We start from the raw sequence: 20,999 nt of genomic DNA on the forward strand, positions 1-20,999 counted from the left end.
CATTTTTCTGACCATATAAGGACTGTAAAGTAGAAAACTGTCATAAACTCACATCTCCACTTGGGCCAGGCAGACCCCTATTTCCCTTTTCACCCTATTTAGAGGATACAAACAAAGTGTCATGCAAAATATTATTAGCCCTTCAAGAGATTTTTCTTTGGTACTATACCACCTTTACTGATTTGATTTAGTACTTTAATGTATAAATGCACATTTTAAAGAATTTAAAGAATCTGAATAATTAGTAAGAAGAAAGGACAACTGACCGGCACTCCTGGCACTCCTGGATATCCTGGATCCCCTCTGGGGCCAGGTCTTCCCTAAACAGAAATATGTTGTATTCAACAGTTGTATTGTTGTATTCAATATATATATTCAATATCTATCTATCTATCTATCTATCTATCTATCTATCTATCTATCTATCTATCTATCTATCTATCTATCTATCTATCTATCTATCTATCTATCTATCTATCGTACTGTTTTTAAGCATAACAAAACAGTACCACAAATCCATGTGGTCCAGGATCACCATCCTTGCCTGGCTTACCCTGTAAGGACAAATAAGGATAAGCATGAAGAGTCATATAAGGTTGAGTTTTTCAGGATGAAGTACATGTTTTTATTTATCTTCTCATAGATTTTTTACTTAGGTCTCAAAAATACAGTTTTTAGACTGTAAAATGCCAAATGTTTGTGATCTTCATGTAAATCTTCATGTTCCTCAAAAAATCGTTTGCCCTCTGCCACCTCTGGAGGGCGACCCCTTGCACCCCGCCCACAACTTGTTTGACCTGCTGACCTGTGATTGGCGCCTCAGGTTAATCAGGTCCCACACCTCCAGACTCACTAACAGCTTCTTTCTGTAGGGCTTTCAGACTTTTAACAAACACTATCCCCCCACACCCCATCCCTTCCTACCCACCTCACCAATCATGGCCTGAGTAACCCGCATCACTCAGGCCACTCACATATGGACTCTATACTCAGAACAAATCCTTTTGCACTGCTTCCAAGCACTTTGCCCTCCAATGTGTGCCTTTCTCTTGTTTTGTATATATTCCTCTCGACTGTCTTTTGTTTGCTATTTATTCCTGAAGTCTTTACTATTTATATATTTTTCACCCTGCACAGTTGCCGTGGAGCACCCATAATTTCATTGTACAATGATAATAAAGAGCTATTCTATTCTAAAATAAAAATAGGTAAAATAGGCCTTCAAATAAATATATAAAAATAAAAAAATTTCAAACAGAAATTCAATTCAAATTAAAAATTCTTATTCAAAGACACATATGTGGTCTTTGAAGCAGTGACTTCTAATATATATGAAATGAGAATGTGACCATATCAGGGTTGGAGCTTTTTGAGGACCCTTTTAAGCAATGCTGTGCCCCCCTCAGTCTGAAGACACACTAAAAATATGTAGAATGATCAGTTTCTTTGATTTAGAGACGCTGCTGTTGTCCCTGAACTGGGATGGCCTAAACAGAGAGCTTCAATGGGCTAATAATAAAACTATGCAACATAATTATGTTTGTTGTTGGTTGCTGCTGTCTTAGCAAAAATAATTTTGATGAAGTGATTACTATAATGTAGATAACCAATGACAGTCTTTTCTCTCGTCTTAAATGGCAAATCGCATTGAGTTTGATGTTGCATCACTGCCCTCTGCTGCTCATCCTCTTTTTCGTGCTATTCATACTGGTGCGGGTAACCCTTTGGTGCAAAGGGAAGGAATGAAAAAATAGGGGGATGTGTGAGAATTGTGGAATATCAGGCACAATAAATTGATTAACCAAATGCCATATGTTTGTACACAGTCAAATGGAAAAACTGAGTGGTAATGGGATGCTGTGTCTTACCTCTGGACCTGGTAATCCTCTGCCTCCTTTTGCGCCTTTACTATATTGTCCATAACCAGGTTCTCCCTGGAAACAGATTAAAATAAGGACAAGAATCAGAAAGTTTCTTTAAAATTAGTGAATGTATTCAGTCGTCTTGAATTTTAATTCTGTACTTACCGTTGAACCTTTGCAGCCCTTTTCTCCTATATCTCCCTTGTTTCCTTTTAACCCCTAAATAAGAATGAAAAAATAAAAACAACTGAAGTTATGTTCTGATAATTTCAATGACAATATTTCTGTATTAGAGTGGCAGGATGTGGAAAGAGCAGTTCAGGGACCAAATGTTTAGAATTGTATTTTTAAATTGTATTTATAAATATTATATCTGTATTTACTATGCTTCATTTGCTTTTAATTTTGCCTCATCCTTTTTGTAAGTTTGCTAGTTAATCATTTTAGAAAGGAATTGGAAATCTCATCTCTTTGGTCCCAAACACGGCAGCATGTTTTGACTACTTACCCAGTTGCTTTGAAATGCTTTGGGCAAAACAGTTCTGGTAATGCGCCTGTGATTTTTTCTCATAGTGTCACTATTCACACATTGGAAACATATGCCCTTCAAGATTATTTTTAAGTAATTTTTTTTCTTTGCCTTCTTTCATCTCTTCCCATTAGTAAACAAATGTTGTTTTTTTTGTTCTGTCGATTGAAATTAGCAGGTTAGTGCAGGTTACTGTTCAATCAGCCACTGCAAAAGTAGGAAAATATGCAGCCCAGTCACCGAAGAGTGAACAGTGTGACGTGAGAAATCCTTGGGTCATGTTCCAAAACTAGAAAGGCAATGATGATTTTGTCGAAGAGTATTACATGAAATTGTTCCTGTACCTCTAACACGAGACCCCCTGAGACAAGCTCCGTGATCCGACCTTTTGGTCCAGGTGGACCTGGTGGGCCTTGTCTCCCCTACAACATAAAAATTAAAATTACCCTCACTGAAAAAAACAAGACATAATATACACAACTGTCGGCATGAATTATGATACAATGCTGCCACAATAATAGTGAAAAAGAAACTACCTTAGGTCCTTGAGGTCCTGGGGCACCACTAATACCTTCCTGACCCTAAAATAAAAGTTTTGTTTTTCATAAACCAGAAAATTTTATTCATATTTGCTTTTATCAGGCAGTTCACGTGAATAGTTTTAGGGTGTGAATAACTCAAGACTCACAGCAGCTGTGGTTTTACTTTTTTGACAGACTCATTATCACAATACAAGCTTTCAAACCTGTACACACATACGCAAATTTAATTCTAACAGCATTACCTTTGGTCCTGGAGGCCCTCGACGTCCAGGAAAGCCCTGTTCATAAAGAACTTACACACTTAAGGTTAAACATCACACAAAAACATGTCATCCACAAAAATCTCAGAAAAAGCTTTGCTTACAACAGATCCCCTTGGTCCAGGTTCACCAGGTTGTCCTTTGTATCCAGGTAAACCTGGATCTCCCTAAAATTCAAGGAAACTTTGCTTTCAATATAAAATAAACATAACTGTTCAAAAATAAATATATGTGTGTCTGACTGACAGGATTTATTTATTAAGAGAGCAGTCTAAAATGTTACCGGCTGTCCATCCCTCCCAGGTGGTCCACGGGGCCCTGGTTGTGAACTGCCTTGTATCCAAGATTCACCCTATGAAAATGACGCTTCAAAAATGTAATAATACTTTATAGTTGCAGTTAATAAATCTTGTTAGTAACTGGCATCAACCTTTTTTTATCAACCTTGGTAATGTGTTGTGTACCCTAACCCAGACATAACCGCACATATTTCGAACTGGTTAAAAGTCAGTGCTTCCTCTGAAATCCCTCAACTCAGAATTTGTGTCAGAGCTTTGAGAATCCCCCTTTTTCCCCTGATGGCATGGATGCATGCTTTTTGCTCAGCCACCATCAAAGGAAATGTGATTTGAAGACTGGTAAATGTTGAATATCACAACACAGGAACACATATAGGGGTACACATATACATACATTGTATTTTCTGAAGCTTTTAGAGGGTCAGTTCTTTTAAACACTAGAATCACATTTTCTAGCATTCTTGTGCATTCAAATAAACATGAACAGTTCCCAGTAGTTCTTGCCCAAACAATTAGCTTTCTAATTGTAATATTTACATTGGTAAGGATAACTTTAACTAGCTAAGCTTCTTGAATGACAGCCATTGCTGAGCAATTCTGCAGACACATCTTTCACTGGTACAAAAAGAATTTAGCACAAGGCCATGAAGCAGCTTATCATTACCTTAGGTCCAGGCTGACCCGGTGGACCCTGTGGATGAAAAACAAATATTCAAACATTTATTTATCAATTGTTCATTTGGGTAATTTTAAATGATGATGCAATGAAATATGATACCAGAGTCACTGAGAAGTGTAGCAACACAGAATAAAAAAAAAGTTTTGTTTTGTTCTTACTGGCAGTCCATCAAGACCAGAGGTCCCATGTATACTGGGAGGTCCGTCTTCCCCCTTTTGGAAAGTAATGCGTTGAGAACATGCAGTGAAATTACAAACTCTTTAACCTATAATACATTTAAAAATGTGCTCTTTCAAATTAGAAGCCCCAATCCTAACCCTGAAAAAAGTTCAAAGCATTATAGGTCCACAGCTAATATGCAATATTTTCATACATCTGTTCCATTGCAGCCTGGGGCTCCCGGTGGGCCCGGAGGCCCCTGTAAGCCTGGGACACCCTATATAAAACACAACAGCCATGTATGAGGATCTGCAGGAATATGCATGTCTGTGATTCATACATTAGACTTGTATACACAACAAGACAACTCACTGGTAAGCCATGACTCCCAGCAAACCCCTCTTTGCCTTCGAGTCCCTGTAATGACAGAAGCAAAAATAGCTTTCATTTTTAACATACATGTAGGTGTTACTGACTGAAAGACAAACAGACATTTTTTTTTTTTACCGGATCGCCTTTTGGTCCTGCTGGTCCATCATGCCCAGTGTTTCCCTGTCATAGTAGGCAAACTTTTAATTAATCCCTATGGCATGGTATAGCAACACATACAGTCATGTAAAAAAAGAAAAGTTTCATTCGACTATGAAGTACAAGCACACCCTTACTGACTCCATAGTATTTATCAGGGTAAGTACACAAGTGCTGCTAAATCAAATTAACTTAAATTAAAACTTAAAAATTAAATTAACAAAAAGCACCTCTAAAAAGCAGCGATTCTGCAGTTTGCTGGTCTGGAGCATTTAAGTGCATATTAACACAGTGCTCCAACTGAATTTACCCCCGAATCCCACTGCACAGTGCTCAGAGAACATTTCTATGTGCAAACCTCAGTGAGCTAAAGCAACATGTTAGTTGGTGAGTGGGCCAAAATTCCTTCAAAGCAATGTGAGCAACTGATGAAGTCACACTGAAAATGATTTCTTCTTTCTTCAGGCTGTTAAATCATGTGGTGTCCTTGGTTACTTCGTTATTTATTTACTGAATTTCCCGGAGGAACCTACCCGAGGTTATACTACACCATTTCATGTTGATTTTTCCTTTCATTTAACAAGTTCAATTAAAAATGTGTAGGCATATAAGAAATTTTGAATTATATATCACATATAATAATATAAGATCTAATTTAGATTGACACTACAAACTGTGTTAATATGAGAAAACTTAATGAGAGTTTAAGTTTTACCTTTAGTCCCATCGGGCCAGTGGGACCATCTGGTCCAGGACGTCCTGGTGGCCCAGGGGAACCTGGATTTGCTGGAAATCCTTTGTCTCCCTGTGTGTGTAAATGTATGAATGAAAAGTAATAGGACACAGAAAGAAAGGACATAAGGTGGCAACCAGTAAACAAACAGCAGCTTCATTGGTATTGTCACTTTATAAGTAAATACATAGATGCTGTTTTGTGAATGCTTATGAAAATATTGCCAACTATAACTGGTATTGGTACATTTATCAGCTGTATGTGGTTAAAATGAGAGAAATTGTTATATTTATAACTGCAACAAACCTAGTGTGTAAACACACTGAAATATTTATCCATATCCTTCGTAAAGGATATATTTAGCCATACATCCATTTTCTTTTGTTTATTGATAAAACTGTACAGTCTACATAACAGTAAAAATGAAAACAATTTACTTCATCATTACATTTAGGGGGTAATGAATGACTAGAGAATTTTATATTTCTATGACGAATGTGTCTATTTGCATATATTCTAAGATGTGTTTCATAATTAAATTATTTGTTACTTTGAAAAATTATTTAATTAGTGGGGTGTACACCGTAGTCACGGGAAGTACAAATCTTGCTTTGAGAAAAAAAAAAGAATGAAAGTTTTGTGAAAAGAAGAAATAAGTAGCTGTAAACTGCAGGAGGATGAACTGAGTCTTTGACACAGACAGTGAATTAGACACTTACCCTGCTGCCTTTCACTCCATCACAGCGGCACCTTGATCTTCCGTTGCACACACACTAGAAGAAAGTTTACATTTTTTAATTTCTAATGCACAAAATAAAAAAAGCAAAATAGAATAAAAACAATTGTGTTTTTGACAAATTGTCAAATATTTGTAATGTAATGCTGCTTCCTCAAAGTCAGTTGTCCTACTGACTGTAAAGTATTTTCATTTTGCATAATCCTGCATATACTGCATTTAAAAAAAAAAAAGCATAAATAGGTGATTTCTCAGTTTTTTCACCGTAGCTTTGGTGTAAAATCTTTTTCCTTTTTTGTTGATTTTTGTTTTGATTTTGCAGGCTACAGGTCCTCAAGGCAGTTTTTAATCATACTTTTTTTTTGCTAGTATAGTGAGGGATATTCCTTGTACTTGGGGCAAATTTGTGGAGGATTACCACTTTTAAAGCAATTTGCCTTAATAACATCTCTGTGATGGGTTTGTAGCTTAAACCTATTCGCTGGAACGTTCAAGACAATTTAACTACACAGCAAAGCAAGACACGAGTAGGCAAAGTTCTTGATGTTTCTCGCAGGGGAGAGAAGTGGACAAACGCCGTTCCTTCGCTTGACCCCAGTTGCTCTTGTCCGCTCCCCCGTAACACTGCTCTTTTATTGAGGTTACATAGGTTCATTAACATATGACGTCTACATACACACAAAGAGTACCTTGCCTGTGCGTTGTGTAAGTATGTGTGTGTGTGCGTGACTTCCCTAAACCTGCTGGTCTGGAAGTCCAGCAGTTCATCTAAACAAAAGGCACGTAGACTAAAACAGACATAGATACGTTTATCCTACCACAAAACAATAAGAGAAGGTACGACCGTGTGAATGCCAGAACACTCTGGGAGGCACACAGAGTCTCCACAGACTACTAAAGATCAAACCTCTACCAACATGACATTGATTATAAAACTCTAAGCATATATGAGTAGATATTTCTAAGCATAAATGACAATCCACTATATAAACTTGACACTCTGCTGTGTTAATACCCTCCTGAGTCTCTATTGAACACGGTGGCCTTTAATTAGAAAGCTGCACACATATTTGCTTGTCAGCAGTGAAAAAGGTTTAGTGAAGCTAACAGACTTTAAAAAGTGGGGTAATAAAGTATAGAAAAAGAGTAATCTGCACAGTGTTGTTTGTAGTCTAAATATTAGGCCACCCTTGAGACAAAAGCAGCTTAGCAAGAACAGCTACAATGATAAAACCGTTATACCTAATTACTGGAAATTTATTACATTGGTCATTAAGCTATAATTAATTCAGTTTTTCAGCTTTTTTTTTCTTTTGCACATGAAACAACATCAAACTTTTCCATGACCTACCATAAAAAGGCCCACCAACATAGCACACTGAAGAGTGCTGTACACATTACCTAATGGAGTGCATCAGCAAACAGGCTGAAAAAAAAAGCATCACATTTCTTTGGAAGATGTTTAAAAAATGGTTTCAGGATGCTTTTTTCCAGTAAACAGTCATTAAGGTCCTCACAGAGTTACCAAAAAGAGAAAAAGAGAGTCCTATACGGCATTACTATTTAAGAAGTTACTGATCTACAGCTTTGAGAAAAATATTCAATGTCATTCTTGAACCTATATTATTTTAGAGGAAAAGAAAAACACTGTATTTAGATACAGAATTGAGTTGTTATGTGGTTTTCTCTCGAGCAATGTCGATTAATAAGTCAGTACAGCTCAACAACAAGCCCAGTCCATGCAGGGTGACATGAAGGAAAGCAACACAATTTTTTTAATCCAGAGTCAGCCACAAAAGAGACCATGTCCCATGTGTTTATATTTTAAAAAAGACAGTCAGTGCAGTGATGGATTATCAGTGCATGCAAAGCTTAATTTAAAACAGTCAATAAAACTAATAAGGAGAAATAAGAAGGATCTTACCTTTTTTCCATCAGTCATCACCAGCATTGCAGCCAACAAGATTATTGGAGTTATGAATGTTGGAGTTCCCATGGCTTTTCTTTCTGCATTTACATCAGTAGTTTGGGAATAACCACAGGCACTCCAGGGGGGATAGGTGTCTCCTTGAGTGCTCTCCTCTGTAACCAGCTTTCAAATTTCACTCATCTACCGCAGTGCTTTGGGTGATGTTACGTGACGGCAGTCCTCAATCAAGGTTTCCCCATCTGACTTTATGACTTTAGACAGTACAGCCCGGAGAAGTTGTTTAACTTGACCTTGAATAGAGAGGCGGTCTGAATTTTCTGTTGTGTTTATTCCCAGTCAAAACGCTTCTTCTCATCTCACTCTCACTGGTCCCTGCAGCGGACGTTTCTCACTTTGGTTTTTTACTGGCATGAGGACAGGAGATAAGATGGAATCTCAAGTTAGGGATTAAGCTACTTGGCTAGAGCTAAATGAACTTCATGAAAATCATTTTGGGCTCTGAATTTGGGTGAGTAGCAAATACTTGTTGTGCATAGTGGAACTAGTCTTTTAAAAATCCTTAATCAGTTGCATGCTCCCACTTTTTAAATGTCATAACTGCATGTTCTGTATCTTCTACCTTATCTCTCACTTTCATACAAAGTGCCCTTTGCCTAACAGGTGTTTTTGCTGTTTCATTCTTTTGTTTTAATCCACAGGTGGCAGCACTGAGGCCAGCAAGCAGCTGTGAAGTGGACTTGAGAGATGAAATCCTCGGTTACTCCTGCGACTTTGTTTGCTCTTTGGTACATCTCACTCCAATATTTTTAATAACTACAATATTTTTGCAGAACTCAATATGAGGCACATGTTAGCTTTTTGGTAAGAGTATTCAGATAATAATGCAAATTTTTATGACTGAATCAAAAAAATAGTCCTTAACCCTTGCTATCTTTAGATTCCACTCAGACCTCTTTGACTGAACGTAAGCTATGACACTCACATTAATAACTCTGTAAGTGTGTTTACCTGAAGACAGGCATTCTTCTGGCCTGTTTATTCAAATATGCAAACATCTGTATGCTTGTATACTAGAAGTAAAAAGAAGATCTGCTCTGAGGCAGGCACAGAGGCACATACTTTCACTTTCAAATACTAAGTGGACACCAAGGTGATAACAGTGAGTGGGAAAGATTTGCTCAGAACATATCAGACTAATAGATCAAACTCCATACAAGGGTCTCTCTCTTGGTCATTTACAGTTGTGTAATAGCATCCAGTAGGTGCTCAAAAAGAAAAGCGCTAACCTTTTAACACTCTTGTTTTCACAGGTGGATGCTTTCCCTCATCTTCTTTGTGCAGCAGCTCAAGGCAGTAAGAATTATTTTATAGACATTTATATTCATACTTAACATAACTATTATACATAGCATATCTACTCCGAGTTCTAGTACTATATTGCGAATAAATTATACATTGAGTAATGAATAGTAATGAATTTTAATTTAAGAAAATCACATTTCATTAATTTTTGTTGCCACATTTTTAAACATGTTAATTTTACTTTAAATATATTAGCATTAGCTTTAGATAGCTATCCCCATCCATTGCAGAGCTTAGTCCAACTACAGTGGCTCAGGTTTGAATGAATTCTTTCATTTAATTTGCTAAACACACTTGAATTACATTTTCCTTAATGCAGCCGGTGCTACTGCTACTGTTAGAGCAGCCAGGACTGTAGTTTTATGTTCCGTTTATCAGTGTAACATAAGCATAGCCCCGACTCTGCTGTTCAGTGAACTTAACATGTTATTGCTTATCACAATCTGTATGTCGCTATGCAAACAAACATACCAAACAGATAGACTCTTAAGTTAGGATTTGCTAAGTATTTCCCAGGGGAATCTCACTGCACCTGGAAGACTGTTCAGCTCCTTATCTGTTGATGTTGTTTATCCCTGGTACTTTATGTTAAGCCGCATACTATGGGCTTTTGCACACAAATACTTCAAAATGCTAAACTGGACGTGACAAATGTATTGGTTGAGTTCCTGTTTTGCCTATTTTTTGTCTATACACAGTATGTTTATAGTAGCTACTTAGAGAATACATCATAATAAAATAGAGAAAATGCAAATTATATATATATATATATATATATATATATATATATATATATATATATATATATATATATATATATATATATATATATATATATATATTTAAACAAATTTAAAATAAACAAATAAACTGATCAACTTCCAAGTATCACAATATTTTTCTGAACCAGGCAGCCAAGCTGAGCATTGGGCTTTCCTATACTTTTAACTCACTGACCAAAGTCAAAGCCTTTTATTTTAATTAATAATCATGGCTCAACTATTGTAGCAAGCAGAACAGGGCAGGTGGTTTTGTTGCCAAAAAAGTGTGCGAGTGGTAAAAAGACCATGTTGTTATCCAATAGTTTGTGTTTAATACTAAAAAATTACTAATAATAACTTTCACATTTGATATTCTCAAATGTCTCACTTTGTGTTTTCTTGCACAAAGAATTTAACTTTAATATTCACAGAGTTTTAATACTTAGCATTATTCACATATGACACCATTGGCAAGCAAACAGTTATAGCTGTGGTCAGAAGTTTACATATACTCATCATGGACATACATGGATGTCATTTTAATGATTTCTTTCACATTGCGCAAAGTGGATGGAACAATGAAACAAGAGGACTACTACTTGAAATGAATTTGAACACAAATAGGTCGTCCAACAAGAAAATGATCCTAGACATATCGAAAGGCTAACAAAAAGCTTCTAGAACCAGCTCTTTATCCTCTTGATGATATTCGAGTGTGCGTAGGTGTTTGCCAAACCACTCTACACATGTCTACATGTGTTTTGAAGACTTGGAGAAGGTATTCGACAATGCTCCTTGAGTAGCGCCCACTGTGGGGGGTGCTGCGGGAGTATTAGCTGTCTGGCTTGTTGCTATAGACCGTTCAATCCCTGTACAACTGCAACAGGAGCATGGTTCAGATTGCTGACAATGTTAGACTCTGCCAAAGCTGCCCTTTGTCACCGATTCTGTTCATAATTTTACTGGACAGAAATTCTAAGAGTAGACAGGTGATGGAAAACTTTAACTTTGGTGGTGTTTGTTGGCTAGAGGTGGCAGGGGCAGGGATAGCTCAGTAGGTAGCATGGTTGCCCCATGATTAGAAGGTCGGGGGTTCGAATCCACTCGACGGGAACCTGAGGGTCCCTTTTGCACTAGAGCAGTTTACACCTAAGTGTAACGTGGTGAGAATGACAGTTACCACCTCCACTTCAGAGGCTGGATGGAGCCTTAATGCTCAGTCTGTGCCAGGAAACCAGCCATTTTAAATGGACTCCACCAATTCTTCCATGAAGCGTGGTGAAATATTTGGACAGAATTATGGTAGAAACTTGTTGATGGCTATGAAAAGTGTCATGTCAAGGTATAACTCACCAAAGGACATTTATACCAAATATTAAATGGGGTATGTGTATATACAGGGAGTGCAGAATTATTAGGCAAGTTGTATTTTTGAGGAATAATTTTATTATTGAACAACAACCGTGTTCTCAATGAACCCAAAAAAGTCATTAATATCAAAGCTGAATGTTTTTGGAAGTAGTTTTTAGTTTGTTTTTAGTTTTAGCTATTTTAGGGGGATATCTGTGTGTGCAGGTGACTATTACTGTGCATAATTATTAGGCAACTTAACAAAAAACAAATATATACCCATTTCAATTATTTATTTTTACCAGTGAAACCAATATAACATCTCCACATTCACAAATATACATTTCTGACATTCAAAAACAAAACAAAAACAAATCAGCGACCAATATAGCCACCTTTCTTTGCAAGGACACTCAAAAGCCTGCCATCCATGGATTCTGTCAGTGTTTTGATCTGTTCCCCATCAACATTGCGTGCAGCAGCAACCACAGCCTCCCAGACACTGTTCAGAGAGGTGTACTGTTTTCCCTCCTTGTAAATCTCACATTTGATGATGGACCACAGGTTCTCAATGGGGTTCAGATCAGGTGAACAAGGAGGCCATGTCATTAGTTTTTCTTCTTTTATACCCTTTCTTGCCAGCCACGCTGTGGAGTACTTGGACGCGTGTGATGGAGCATTGTCCTGCATGAAAATCATGTTTTTCTTGAAGGATGCAGATTTCTTCCTGTACCACTGCTTGAAGAAGGTGTCTTCCAGAAACTGGCAGTAGGACTGGGAGTTGAGCTTGACTCCATCCTCAACCCGAAAAGGCCCCACAAGCTCATCTTTGATGATACCAGCCCAAACCAGTACTCCACCTCCACCTTGCTGGCGTCTGAGTCGGAGTGGAGCTCTCTGCCCTTTACCAATCCAGCCACGGGCCCATCCATCTGGCCCATCAAGACTCACTCTCATTTCATCAGTCCATAAAACCTTAGAAAAACCAGTCTTGAGATATTTCTTGGCCCAGTCTTGACGTTTCAGCTTGTGTGTCTTGTTCAGTGGTGGTCGTCTTTCAGCCTTTCTTACCTTGGCCATGTCTCTGAGTATTGCACCCCTTGTGCTTTTGGGCACTCCAGTGATGTTGCAGCTCTGAAATATGGCCAAACTGGTGGCAAGTGGCATCTTGGCAGCTGCACGCTTGACTTTTCTCAGTTCATGGGCAGTTATTTTGCGCCTTGGTTTTTCCACACGCTTCTTGCGACTCTGTTGACTATTTTGAACGAAACGCTTGATTGTTCGATGATCACGCTTCAGAAGCTTTGCAATTTTGAGACTGCTGCATCCCTCTGCAAGATATCTCACTATTTTTGACTTTTCTGAGCCTGTCAAGTCCTTCTTTTGACCCATTTTGCCAAAGGAAAGAAAGTTGCCTAATAATTATGCACACCTGATATAGGGTGTTGATGTCATTAGACCACACCCCTTCTCATTACAGAGATGCACATCACCTAATATGCTTAATTGGTAGTAGGCTTTCGAGCCTATACAGCTTGGAGTAAGACAACATGCATGAAGAGGATGATGTGGACAAAATACTCATTTGCCTAATAATTCTGCACTCCCTGTAATTGACTCTCTCTATATAATTCTGACCCTGTGTTAGTTAGACAAAATCCAAAATACATTAAATATTATGCATGTAATATTTATTTAAGACACAGCTCAAAACACATCTGTTTAAACTGGCTTATTCGCTTTAATGCTGATTTTATCTGTTGTCACGCTCTGTTTTGTAATTTTGACTTATTTTATGTATTTTATGACTATTGTTCCTTTTATTAATTGTGTTTTTTGTAAGGTGACCTTGGGTTTCTGAAAGGCGCCCTCAAATAAAATGTATTATTATTATTATTATTATTATTATTATTATTATTATACTACTTGTTTAAATATTTTCTGTAGCAATAGAAAAATTCCAGCGTTTTCTATTCCCACAAAGTGCATTTGGTTATTACACTGAACCCCACTGTCCTATTAAAAGTATAACTGACCGTTGCACTTCATTTTCTGAAAGTTGGGGCGCATCCCATGAAGTTTAGATCTAAAGCAGACAGGTTTATCAACAGATGTGCAGAAGGGTCTCACTAATTTTCACCAGTGTAAATATTTAGTGGCCTTAGAGAAAACATTACTAATGTTTTCAACACAGATATTTCTGCGGTGCAACACTCCCAGAAGACACACACACACTGATGTTTGAACTCAGTACAGGTTTTCAGTAGAATGTCAAGACAAAATAATTCTTATCAAGGTCATGTCTATTTAGCCATCAGTGTGAGAACACTGATATGTGCAAAGCTTTCTAATCTGCACTGTTCAGTCTCTATAGGAAACTATATTTTTTCTCAAGACTGAGAATCAGCAAATATAATCAGCCTGCTGTTCTCTTCTAATGCTTACGAGCACCTGTGTTTTGTTTGTTTTACTTTTCTTTTTTCAGGGAAACACTGAAGGCCCGTGTCAAGGTAGAGACTGCTCTGTATGTCGGTGTCTTCCTGCCAAAGGTGCACGGGTATGGACTGTTTCTCTTCACAACGTTATGAAATGGAACAGAAACTTAACTTGGTTTTTAAACTGAAAGGGTTTTTGTCTTCATTAGTCTGTCAGGACTGTTATGCAGGATGCTTTACTGTTGGGGTGGATTTAGCAAATCATTAGTTTCTCTAATAATAATAATAATAATAATAATAATAATAATGATGATGATGATGATGATGATTATATCTCTAGAACAGGCAAAAAAGAAAACAGTTGAGTGAAACTTAATTAAGTCACACAGAGATCTGCATTGTTGTTATTCTAAATACAAGCCATGAATATCTTCACTGGAAAAAGTGTTATTTTAACAGTGTTTTTGCTTTGTAGGGCGCTCCTGGTAGACTAGGCCAGGAAGGTCCACGGGGACTAATGGGACTGCAGGGACGTGAAGGGCTTCCTGGAGAGAAAGGCAGGAAGGGAGCAGCTGGATCACATGGCCCAGAGGGGCCTAAAGGAAGTCAAGTTAGTGTTCATTTCCATGTTGGTGTGAATATATATATATATATATATATATATATATATATATATATATATATATATATATATATATATAAACACCCGTGTGCTGGGTGTTTATATATTAGGGGTGCAACGATACACAAAATTCACGGTTCGGTTCGGTTCGATACTTTGGTGTCACGGTTCGATATTTTTTCGATACAAAAAAAAAATGTTCATGCCTTTTTAATTTGTCATTTATTAAAATTATAAATATATATTTTAACACAAAAGTACAGTTTTTAAATTTAACCCTAACCCTTGTGCGTGTTGTTTTTTAGCTCGTCATATTGCAGCCACAGAAATTCTTTTGTCCATGAAACCATAAAGCTGCACTTTCTTTTTCCCTTATAGTCTGATTTGTCATAACTTCTCCGTTTTGTGGTAAGCTTTTCTTTGGCTGTCACTTCTTCACCCTGACCTGTCTTATTTGGCTCAGCAGAACTAAAATATATATCTGTCTGTGAAGGTTCTCAATCATCCAGGTCATCGTAGTGAAATATATATCCTGCCGCACTCACATAAACTCAGCGATTCTCTGCGCGATCAACCTCTCACATGTTTAAGCTGAGGGAGATTTCACTTGTCATGTTTGCATAGTAAGCTAACAATTAATAAGACGATGTCAGAGGAATTGGTGCACAAATTATCATCACTCACAGATCAGTGCTGTCGCTCTCTATACACAGTTCGCGCGATTGCAAAGTGAAAGCAAAAAAACAAGCGCAAATTCAAACACGATTTCAATATGTCACATATTGACAGTGGCTCACCCAATGACATAATTACCCAGCTACATTTCTGAAAGAATGCAAAAGCATTGACATATATTTTTCCTTCCTACAATAGCCCGACAGGCAGGGGAGAGATAGCCCCGGGACGTCGGGCTAGCGATATTGCGAGCCCTGTATCTGATTGAGGAATCACTCATCTTTGGAAAAGAGAGTTTATTACAGAGAAATGTCTCTTTCCAAAATAAAAGCTATACTATCCGCTTCTTCTGGGCTATATTCTCAGCAGCATATTAAACATATCAGGTCTCCATAAGGAGAATCCTGTGCTAACAGCTGTCTAAATGACTCGGCTAAAGTTTGTAGCATGCATGCTTGTTGTTTTTGTCTTTGCACTAGGATGATGTCGGTGTAAATGTGCAGTCATATTCGTTATGTTCCCACTAGTGCTTTCAGGTTAATCTCGTTGAAATAACCTTAACGCCACAACACGGCAAATCTCCGTTAACGAGCTACCCTATACAGAGGGGCTAGACGGCCAACACCTTAACGAGCTAACTGCGCTAACACACTAGCTCCCACCCATGTAATTGAGCATTGCATGGCACATCCAACATACTGTTTTACTTTAGTCCATGACTCGCTTACCTTCAGGGTCATACGTCACATGAAAACCAAAATAATTCCAAACGCCAGATCTGAATGAGGGTGGGGAGGTCCACTTCTGTCTTGCTAGCTTGCCCTGCGCTCTTCCTTCTGACGATGCTGTCTGTGTTGAGTGCTCAGTGAATCTGCGTTCGACTACTCCGCCTAGGCTGCACTCTCGAGCCTAGGCGGAGTAGTCAAATGCAGATTCACTGAGCGCTCAACACAGACAGCATCGTCAGAAGGAAAGTTGATAAAATAAATTACAAATTTTGTATTGTTCTTTTTTTTTCTCCCCTTTGGTTTTCTTTCTTTCTCTCCCCCTCTTTCTTTCATTCTTTCCCCCTGTCCTATCCCACAGTCATGTCTGTCCCGTTTGCAACTGAAAATAAAATAAATTCATAATTATAATAAAGGTCAATCAAATGGACCAATATGATGATCCACTTAAAATAAATCCTCTTGGCATCTTTCTTGGCCTCAAGACAACAATTCTGATGGCTATAGATCCAAACGGGACACAAAAAAAAAAAAAAAAAAAAAAAATTGGAAAAAAAAAAAATTGGAAAAAAATTGTATTGTTCGATACATATGCGTACCGAACCGAAAGCACTGTATCGAACGGTTCAATATCGATACGAATATCGTTGCACCCCTAATATATACATATACATATATATATATATATATATATATATATATATATATATATATATATATATATATATATATATATATATATATATATATATATATATATGGGTTCAAAATAATGCCAAAAATGTTAAATGATGAATTTCCTCTTTATTTTTTGAGACTAAGGATGAATGAATAGCTATTGCAATAAATGTCTTTATATTACAGGGAAAGACTGGTGCTCCTGGTTTTCCTGGTAGAAGTGGTTTACCAGTAAGTAAACTACTGTTTTTTATAGATTTAATTCCAAATGTCAAAAAATAAACATCTCATACTGACAGCAATAACTAATTTCATGTGAGTAGGCAAGTGTCTTTTTACCCTCAGGGTACCCTGGCTTCCTCTTTTGGTACAGAAGAAATGCTTGTTAGGTTAACTTGTGATTCTAAATTGGCTGTAAGGGTGAATGTGAGCTATACAGAGGACACACTCTGGACCTGGTCATCACCCATGGGCTGTCCACCAGCGTGTCCTCTGTTGTTGACTTGGCTGTCTCTGACCACTACTGTGTGTTTTTTAACATCACCGGTTTTATTCAGCGGAAGACCTCAGTGCGAACTGTGAGGAGGCGCTATCTAACCTCTGAAGTGGCTGCAAATTTTACCAGGGTTTTAGTCAAATGCCCCCCTGTGATTTTACCTGCACCCTGCGATTTGATTTTTAGTTATTTTAACAGCAAACTGAAGAAAAGCCTTGACTCCGTTGCTCCACTCACCACCAAAAAGATTAACGTAAAACATGCATCACCCTGGAGAAACGAAGAAGTCAAAAAACTCAAAAGAAATTGCAGGGCAGCAGAAAGGAGATGGAGGAAAAATAAAAATAATATCAACCATCAAATATTTTCCGAACAACTTAAAATGTACAATAATACATTAAGGAAGTCAAGAAATTCATACTTCGCCAAAATAATCAGTATTAACAAAAATAATCCCAAGGTCCTCTTTTCCACCATAGATCATTTATTTAACCCTGATTTTAAAAGCTCCAAAAGAACCCCCATAGACTCGCTCTGTGAGCAGTTTGCAGACCACTTCAGGGGAAAGATCAGCGCCATCAGATCTGATATTTTATCTAATCGCGATATGATTGTAAACACATCTGAGGGCTCGATTGTACCTGAGGAGACACTGGACAGCTTTGTCCTGGTTAATGCTGAGAATTTTCAGAAGGTTTTCTCCACAGTGAGACCCACCACATGTCTTTTAGATCCAATTCCTTCTTCACTCTTTAAAACACTTTATGGATTTTTTGAGGCTGAGCTTTTATACATGATGAATTGCTCTCTTCAGTTGGGTGTCTTCCCTGCTGCCTTTAAAACGGCGGTGGTGAGGCCCCTTCTGAAGAAGAGCAATTTGAATTGTAATGATTTTAATAACTACAGACCTGTATCCAACTTACCATTTTTAAGTAAAATCTTAGAAAAACTTGTTTTTACTCAGATTACTGATTTTCTCAATGATAGACAGATCCTGGAGATATTCCAGTCTGGATTTAGGGTGAACCACACCACAGAGACGGCTCTCCTAAAGGTTTTAAATGATCTTAGATGTAACTGGGACGCCCAAAAGCTCTCAGTCCTGGTGCTACTGGATCTAAGCGCAGCCTTTGATACAGTAGACCACGCTATTCTTTTAAACAGACTGAAACACATGGTGGGCCTCTCTGGTGCTGTACACAACTGGTTCACTTCCTATCTCTCTGACAGATCTTTTATGGTGAGTATGGATACATGCTCCTCTAAGATCCATAAAATGACATGTGGTGTGCCTCAAGGGTCGGTTCTAGGCCCTGTACTTTTTAATTTGTATATGTTGCCTCTCGGCAGTGTCATCAGGAGGCATGGAGTGAACTTCCACAGTTACGCTGATGACACGCAGCTGTACATCTCCGTGTCTCCTGATGACACCAGACCAATGGATGCCCTTTTTAACTGTATCTTGGATATAAGATCTTGGATGGCAGAAAACTTTTTACAGCTTAACCAGGACAAGACTGAAGTTTTAATTGTCGGTCCTGAGGCTCAGAGAGAGAAACTCTTGCCTAAATTAGAGGCATTTTCACTATGTCCTTCGCTACAAGTGAAAAACCTGGGTGTTATTTTTGACTCTGAGCTTGGTTTTATCCCACATGTTAAACATGTAACCAAAATTGGATTTTATCATCTAAAAAATATAGCCAGAGTCCGCCCTATTCTCTCTCGGGCCAACACGGAGATGCTGATGCATGCTTTTATTACCAGTCGCATTGATTACTGTAATGCCCTGCTCTCTGGTCTTCCTAAGAAGAATATTTCAACTTTACAACTCTTGCAAAACTCGGCAGCTCGTGTGCTGACGAAGACCAGAGGGCGGGCCCACATTACACCGGTTTTAGAATCGCTGCACTGGCTCCCCGTGTGTTTCAGGATTGATTTTAAAGTTCTTTTATTGGTTTTTAAATGTCTTAATGGTCTTGGGCCTTCTTATCTCTCAGATCTGCTTTTACCATATGAACCCTCGCGGACCCTGAGGTCCTCTGGTGCTGGCCTTTTAATTGTCCCTAAAGTCAGGACACATACTCACGGAGAGGCAGCTTTTCAGTGGTATGGTCCTCGTCTGTGGAACAGCCTGCCGGAGGAGCTCAGTGCCGCAGAGAACGTACATGTTTTTAAGAACAGGCTCAAGACCCACCTTTTTAATTTAGCTTTTACTTAGCGTTTATTTATTTTTTATGCTTATTTATTCTATCCTGTTACTCTATTATTAATTTAGGATTTACCGAATATTTTTTGATTTTATTCTTATTCATTTTTTAATCTTCTTACTCTATTTATATTTATATTTATATTGTATCCTGTTCTTATTTATTTTATCATTTTACCCTGTATATATCGTATTGCGTCATATCTCCAGTGTTTCCACGGAGGGCGCTCTCTGCACCGGGGCTGTTATTGACCGTGGCTGCTGGGTCTCTGGGGTCCTCTCAGCCTGGTTGGGGGGCTCCTTGGCCTCCCTCCTGCTGTGTGCCCAGCCCGGAGGCTGCGGTCTGTGACCGGCTCCCGGTGCAGACGGCTCTCTGTTATAATGTTTCCTCACTTGGCTCATGCGAGCCCAGCCCAATTTTTACTCTTTAAGTGTGCGCGTGTGTGTATGTGTGTGGGGGTGGGGGTGGGGGGATATATGTGTATTGAGAGTGTGGGGAGTGAGTTGGAGGGTGGGGTGGGCTGCTTTTAACTATGTAAAGCACTTTGTGCTACATTTTTTCTGTATGAAAAGTGCTTTATAAATAAAAATTGATTGATTGATTGATGTAGCTGGCCTCTCTCCCGATAACAGCTGGAATAGGCTCCAGCTCTCCTCGACACTGAATTGAATTGGCAGCTGACAAAATGGATAGATGGACTTCTCTTATGTGCTGATCATTTATTTTTCTACAGTGTCAAAGAAGTAATCAATATCAGGCAGTCTGTCAGTGAAAATATGGTGTCCGCAGTTGTGTAACTGCCCAATTCTTGCAGTTAAAATATTGGAGGCTCATGTGTTATGCCCTCTAGTGGACAAATATAATACACTGCTGGTGCCAGTGTGGTTCTCTTCACTACAACTTGAAGCTGTATCTTCAGTATGCTGGTTTACTTAGTCATCCACCACTATATAATTATAGTTATAGTGGCCTTTAGATATCACTGCTGTAAAGGATATGTACATATCATTTTAAATTAACAAGGAAGACAACAACTGTCATTTCCAACACTCTGTGTTTGTACGTGACCACAACTGTGCTATTTTTCTCAGGGTCACCCCGGAGCAGGTGGTGAGCCTGGGTTGCCAGGATTAGATGGTTGTAACGGGACACAAGGTAGGCCGGGAATCCCCGGTTTGCCTGGTTTGGATGGCCTCCATGGCTCACCGGTAAGTAGAATACTCATGTTTTAAATTATTCATTCAATGGCGAGACCTTCAGATGTTCCACCATCCTCTTTGAAGACATTTCATTAGTGGTTTAAAAAAAGAGTTACATTACTCATAGTGGACATGTTTTAGGTATCTCTACACTCAACTACCTTTCAGTACAATACAAGTGGTAGTATGATACTTAAACAGAACAATATCTATCAATGACACATATGCAGAA

The 20,999-nt window shown here is 38.3% G+C and overlaps 2 protein-coding genes across 3 annotated transcripts in view; one reads left to right on the forward strand and one right to left on the reverse strand.

The window, feature by feature from the left end:
- Window positions 1-8,382, reverse strand: part of LOC101467532 (uncharacterized) — a 28,996-nt gene extending 20,614 nt beyond the window's left edge. Inside the window, exons 1-19 of one of the 2 annotated variants that reach the window (XM_076876631.1) lie at window positions 8,252-8,374; window positions 7,679-7,753; window positions 6,311-6,364; window positions 5,574-5,663; window positions 4,838-4,882; window positions 4,703-4,747; window positions 4,545-4,607; window positions 4,330-4,383; window positions 4,157-4,183; window positions 3,477-3,545; window positions 3,298-3,360; window positions 3,176-3,211; window positions 2,928-2,972; window positions 2,736-2,813; window positions 2,028-2,081; window positions 1,869-1,934; window positions 510-554; window positions 267-320; window positions 53-94 (exon numbers count right to left, since the gene is read on the reverse strand). In XM_076876631.1, coding sequence (XP_076732746.1) covers window positions 53-94; window positions 267-320; window positions 510-554; window positions 1,869-1,934; window positions 2,028-2,081; window positions 2,736-2,813; window positions 2,928-2,972; window positions 3,176-3,211; window positions 3,298-3,360; window positions 3,477-3,545; window positions 4,157-4,183; window positions 4,330-4,383; window positions 4,545-4,607; window positions 4,703-4,747; window positions 4,838-4,882; window positions 5,574-5,663; window positions 6,311-6,364; window positions 7,679-7,699 — 951 coding nt within the window. In that variant the 5' untranslated portion in view covers window positions 7,700-7,753; window positions 8,252-8,374. Of the gene's footprint in view, window positions 1-52; window positions 95-266; window positions 321-509; window positions 555-1,868; window positions 1,935-2,027; window positions 2,082-2,735; window positions 2,814-2,927; window positions 2,973-3,175; window positions 3,212-3,297; window positions 3,361-3,476; window positions 3,546-4,156; window positions 4,184-4,329; window positions 4,384-4,544; window positions 4,608-4,702; window positions 4,748-4,837; window positions 4,883-5,573; window positions 5,664-6,310; window positions 6,365-7,678; window positions 7,754-8,251 lie in introns of both variants that reach the window. The other variant, XM_004542619.3, reaches the window with a different exon arrangement.
- A 260-nt stretch (window positions 8,383-8,642) lies between these two features.
- LOC101466678 (uncharacterized) overlaps window positions 8,643-20,999 on the forward strand; it is a 30,685-nt gene continuing 18,328 nt past the window's right edge. Inside the window, exons 1-7 of the mRNA XM_076877015.1 lie at window positions 8,643-8,765; window positions 8,956-9,042; window positions 9,568-9,610; window positions 14,216-14,287; window positions 14,641-14,775; window positions 17,052-17,096; window positions 20,660-20,776. Of these exons, the coding sequence (XP_076733130.1) occupies window positions 9,002-9,042; window positions 9,568-9,610; window positions 14,216-14,287; window positions 14,641-14,775; window positions 17,052-17,096; window positions 20,660-20,776 (453 nt within the window). The 5' untranslated portion in view covers window positions 8,643-8,765; window positions 8,956-9,001. The remainder of the gene's footprint in view (window positions 8,766-8,955; window positions 9,043-9,567; window positions 9,611-14,215; window positions 14,288-14,640; window positions 14,776-17,051; window positions 17,097-20,659; window positions 20,777-20,999) is intronic.

This window comes from Maylandia zebra, linkage group LG18 (assembly GCF_041146795.1).
Source record: "Maylandia zebra isolate NMK-2024a linkage group LG18, Mzebra_GT3a, whole genome shotgun sequence".
In the NCBI taxonomy this organism is placed as follows: Eukaryota; Metazoa; Chordata; class Actinopteri; order Cichliformes; family Cichlidae; genus Maylandia; species Maylandia zebra.